The sequence below is a fragment of the Hibiscus syriacus genome, unplaced genomic scaffold (genome assembly GCF_006381635.1).
Source record: "Hibiscus syriacus cultivar Baekdansim isolate YM2019G1 unplaced genomic scaffold, ASM638163v2 tig00116962_pilon, whole genome shotgun sequence".
NCBI lineage: Eukaryota > Viridiplantae > Streptophyta > Magnoliopsida > Malvales > Malvaceae > Hibiscus > Hibiscus syriacus.
Genome location: NW_024063488.1, coordinates 6,531,300 through 6,536,399, shown reverse-complemented (window position 1 = coordinate 6,536,399; position 5,100 = coordinate 6,531,300). Strand labels below are relative to the sequence as shown.

At 34.8% G+C, this 5,100-nt stretch overlaps 1 protein-coding gene across 2 annotated transcripts; it reads left to right on the top strand.

Moving 5' to 3' along the window:
• The first annotated feature begins 397 nt into the window (after positions 1-397).
• LOC120189959 (transcription factor bHLH112-like) lies at positions 398-3,162 on the top strand. 2 transcript variants are annotated; one of them, XM_039193095.1, is made up of 8 exons: positions 398-915; positions 1,131-1,515; positions 1,549-1,719; positions 1,827-1,943; positions 2,046-2,111; positions 2,250-2,315; positions 2,477-2,530; positions 2,650-3,162. In XM_039193095.1, the coding sequence occupies exons 1-8, from the start codon at positions 599-601 to the stop codon at positions 2,770-2,772; spliced, it is 1,299 nt and encodes a 432-aa protein (XP_039049026.1). In that variant the 5' UTR covers positions 398-598; the 3' UTR covers positions 2,773-3,162. The 2 variants fall into 2 exon arrangements, with proteins under 2 accessions (XP_039049026.1, XP_039049025.1); XM_039193094.1 differs by having other exon boundaries at positions 1,131-1,719.
• Positions 3,163-5,100: the final 1,938 nt, after the last annotated feature.

Below are 5,100 nucleotides of genomic sequence, written 5' to 3'. Positions count from 1 at the left end.
AATAATTAAAAAAATATTATAAAAAAATATTATTTTATAATAATCTCTTATACTATTAAAAAAATATATTAGAGTGAGTGAAAAAAAATCTATTAGTTCGATTAATTTCACTATAATATTTGTAGGCGGTAGGTTTTTCTTTTTCCGACGGTCATATTTTAACAAAATATCAATGGTTCGATTAAACAAAGTCCAAAACACTTACGTGGTAGACAGATAAAACACATCATCATCATATATACCCACATTATTCAAAAGGAATAAAAATTATTTTAATACAAATAAAAGAAATCCATTACAATTTTTATTGGAAAAGTAGGAATAGAGAACAAAGTTAAATTTCTTTTTAAATTAATAAAAATTAAGGGAAAAAAAGAAGAAGAAGAAGAAGAAGAATTCGATTCAAAACACCTTCTCTCTCTCATTTGTCCAATCATCTGTCTCTTGAAATGTCAACCAAATTCTGGTAATTTGTTTAACTCTAAACCGTACTCTTTAACAGAGTTTTAATTTTTTCACATATAAATAACGATGACTCCCCAGGACTGAGAGCTCTCAGCCAAAGATAAGCGGGGGAAAAAACTTAGAATTTATTACTATGGCAGAAGAATTTCAAGCTGGAATTTGTGGAGAGACATGGTGGAATTCCTCGAAAACCATGTTTGCAGGGTGTTCTTATCCGTGTCCTACGGGGATTGCTGCTGACATGGGAAGCTTCGGATGGGGTGCTGATATGGCGGATATGAAGGCGAGGTGTTCCTATGAGGAGTCTGAAGATAGCTTAGCTTTCCAGGTGGGAGCTCAACAAGGTGATTCAGATAGTTGTGGCACCAGTATTTTACTTGATTCTACCTTACAAATGATGGGTTTCGGCTTTTCGTCATCGACAACCTCGGACTGGAACCAGTCTTTGATGTAAGTTTTCATGTTTTATAATTACTGATATAACTAGCATATAATCCACGATTAAATATGAGTTCTTGTGGTTGAAGTTCAAATACTAGGAGACCTTTGAGTCCAAAGCTTCAACCACAAGTTAGGAAAGAAGGATGACCTTTTAGTTTTACTCAGTAAAGGAAGTCAATATGACTTTATTAGATGAATATATATACTTTTGTCCTTGCCTGCAGTCGGAGTAATGAAAGAAGTGAAGGTTACAATTCAATTCTTCAGGAAGGTATGGATTCTTCTGAAACCCAAAAGGATCGGAGTCCAATGAGCTATGCAAGCCGCGGGGAAGATTCCTGCGTTACCGCTTTCAAGCCTATCAATCAAGATTTCTCGTTGGAGCAGCAGAGATTGAATTCAGTAACTAGCTCCGGTAACAGAAATGCCACCTGCCAGTTTCCGATGGATTATTGGTACACATCGACACTGTTACAAACTTTGTTTCAATCTGATCCTCAATCCCAACAACAATCACTTTTCAACAACAACCGGTCAATCAACTATATGTCGGCAGCAGCCACTTACGGGGCAAACAGCGCTACTGAATCATTACCTTCTTGGCCAAAACTAGCACCTTTATTAAGGTCATCATTGCCAAAACAGCTGCCCAAGAGTAACTTGCACTTCAACAACAACAACGAGTCCTTTTGGAACGCTTCCGCCACTGGTGTAAACGACGTCAAAGCCGGCTTTTTACCCTCCCGACTGCAATCCGAGTTTCTTTTACAAACATTTGAGGAAAAACCTTACTGTCCCGGCCTAACGAAAAAGGTAAATAAATAAGTATTTCTTTTAATCATGTTCATGCTTGGATCCAGGGCTAGGGTTTCTGGAACAATTTTGATTTATTTATTTCATGTTGTGGACTGGTTTCATAGACTAATACAGAAGAAGCTCGGAACTCGGCGTCAACGATGAAGAACGGATTAAGCAGTGAGACTCCATTATTGAAGAGGCCAAGGATTGAAACGCCATCGCCATTACCAGCTTTTAAGGTACTAAAATATAAATATTCGACCAAGTTTTTTTACAGGTGGAATCATAGTGATCAATTATTCAAAGAATTAGACATGAAAATTGATAGCAAATTTGATCAGGTTCGGAAAGAGAAGCTTGGGGACCGAATCACTGCGCTCCAGCAATTGGTTTCACCTTTCGGAAAGGTAAAATTTTGGATTTTTCTTATAACTCTACTTTTTACAATTTTCTTTTTCCTTTTGATAATATCGTTGAAAGCTTTGCCTTTATCTTTGCCTTTGGATTATTCTTTAGCTTACCCATTTTTTTTTTCATTTTTCCAGACCGATACTGCATCTGTTCTTCAAGAAGCTACGGAATACATCAAGTTCCTCCACGAACAAGTCAATGTATGTTCCTCTATCTTCTTTACATTTCTTGTAAGATCGCATCAGTAAACCCATTAATGATTAACCTACTTTTTAATATAACATGAAGAAGAGTGGATACCATTACCATCTAGAGTATTCTGAATATGAACTGAGAAAATAATATTTTTACGTAATTTCAGGTTCTAAGTACTCCATATACGAAACAAGCAGCAGCTTCCATAAAACAACAACAGGTATCTATAAAAATATACAAAAGAAAACTTTGATGATAAGGGATCATCATTTTCAGTGTGCCAATAATATCAAGCTTAATTACTATTTGAATAATGTACTTTTTCTTTCTTTCTTGCAGAGTACTGAAAGTCCGGAACGAGATCTAAGGAGCCTTGGGCTTTGTTTGGTGCCGATCTCCAGCACATTCCCGGTTGATAATGTTGATTTTTGGACGCCAACATTTGGTGGGACTTTCAGGTAGGGAATAGAAGACAATTAAATAAAAAGCTAAAAGGAGTTTGTACAACAACTATACTGCGGTAGATTAAGTACCAGACCCCAGTCCTGCCAATATCCATAAAGTGGAAAAAAGAAGAAAAGATAATGGGAAACTTAGAAGGCTGGCTGGCTACTGTATCAGATATCAGTCTTGATAAAAAGCTAAAGAAAACAAAGAAAAAAAGTGAGAAGAAAAGGAAGTGACTATTCATTATTCAAAGATGGACAAAGAGAGAACGGTGTGCTGAACTGCTGGCAAATGATTAGGAAGCAAACCCTTTGAAGGATTAAAAAAAGATTAGATAAGATAACCATTGTATAGTTTTTTGTGTGCAATAATCCAAGTATTAATTAAATATATAGTTGAAAGTAATGAAAGAACAGGTGGAAAATTCTGCGAAAATTTGTTGATGTTTAGGAACTGAATTTAGCAGATTGTGGGGCTTAAAGAGCCCTTTTGTTCCTTTTGAGTATGTGTATAGGGCAACCATCCCTTTTATCATCTTTCACTTATATAATGAGAGATAAATAATTAAAGAGGTTCCATAGAGTTGTATTTGAGTTTCTTCTTGTTGAAGACTGGGATTGAGTGGGCAACCATCCACACACACATATATATATATATATATATTTGCAGGTAGTGGAAGCCAGAGGGCGGCCCACTGTTCCTGATTTTAGGGTTTGCTTAATTATGATATAAAAAGATTAAAAAATAAAGAAGAAAAACACTCTTTTCAAATGATTCATTTGGGTTTGTTGGATCAAGATAAGCCAAAACTCCAGGTACCCTTCCATCTTTTGATTATCTAACTCGAAAGCAAAGGTTTTGGTTTTATTTATTCGGTTCTAATAATAGGCAAACACTATTCATTATGATCGTAGGATCCCATTTTAGCATTATATGTTTGCCAATGCTAATGCCAAGTAATTGACAGTTGCTAAAAGTTGTAATTAAGGGTCCTTTGATCACTGCAAAAACTTGCTCAACATGTAATTATGGATTTCTAATAATTATGTGGTAGCTCCATGTTCATTGGCATAACGTTTGGAATTTTCTGTAACATTATACTTGATGAATATTTAGCATATATCTTTATCAAGGATATAATATCCTTTGAGAATTTCAAAAGAAAATATTTCATTCATGTTTCTCTTAGATTCTTATTTGATTTAATGGTAAAGAGAAATTTCAAGATCTTTTTAATAATATCATTTCATTCATTGAAAAAAAATACAAATTGTTACGATACGACTCCAATTAACTCTAGCACCCTTAGCAGAAGTGTCCGAGACTTTATATTAAAAAAAACATCACTCAAGTAATTTTCTTCATAATCATTGACGGCAAGGAAGATCTCTACATCAAAAATTCTGGCTTGGTAATAGAAGCCTCAGTCCATCATAGAAAACTTGCTGGAAACCCCACAACCCTTGGAATCTGTAACAGGAAACTCTAATCAAGTGAGTAAACTGCTTTCTTTAAATCTATTTTAAGAGCACACCTAGATGACATATGCTTTCGGCCAAATCCACGAACAAGCTTCTGAAAGCATTACATTTTCAACAAGATCTCTGCCCTCTATGGATGCACATTGATAATTAGAAATGAAATAAGTCGGACACTTGTTCTTCCTATTTGCAATTGGCCTAATATATAATCTGAACTCTCAGTTGGTCTAGACATTAGGTTGAAATCTCCAGCCAAAATCCAGGGTGATGTCCCCAACTATAGATTGAACCTTCTTCAAGTTTCTCTATAACTCCCTTCTCAACAACCCACTATTACTGCCATATACTACAGAGTGGAAAAAATTTGACCCTCCAACACTGATATAACAAGTAATAATTACATAATACATATTGAAATTCGAAATCAAACTTGTTACGTATCATCTCGTAGAATAATTACATTGAAAAATTTAATTATATATCAATTGATTTCAATTTCATCTTTTAATTTTTTTCCCTTTGTGTTACAGAAAAGTACAAAGATGGAGACATAAAATGGAATACTAAAAAGGGAAAGCATCTGGGCATCATTGCTGATGTTAATAAAGTATATATGAGTTCCATCAATGTATGAGCTTCGATATGTCACTTTAGTAAAAGATGTTAATGAACTCAAGTAGTACTTTCTTCTCATCTTCCACTACAAGTCTTTTTTTTATTAGCTTGAAAACAGTCATTTCTTTTCAGTCCTTTGGATCCAATATAGCACGCCATTCTCGAATCAACACCCTATGGCTTATAATAGCCTTCCAAGGAAGTTCTCTCACACTATTGTTACAGATTCTCTCGAATTTTTTTGGGG

Excerpts from the sequence above, each read along its gene's own strand:
- LOC120189959 (XM_039193094.1), top strand. The coding sequence starts at position 599 with ATGGCAGAAGAATTTCAAGCTGGAATTTGTGGAGAGACATGGTGGAAT. Across the intron at positions 916-1,130 it reads GACTGGAACCAGTCTTTGAT|TCGGAGTAATGAAAGAAGTG; the intron begins GTAAGTTTTCAT and ends CCTTGCCTGCAG. Across the intron at positions 2,316-2,476 it reads TCCTCCACGAACAAGTCAAT|GTTCTAAGTACTCCATATAC; the intron begins GTATGTTCCTCT and ends ACGTAATTTCAG.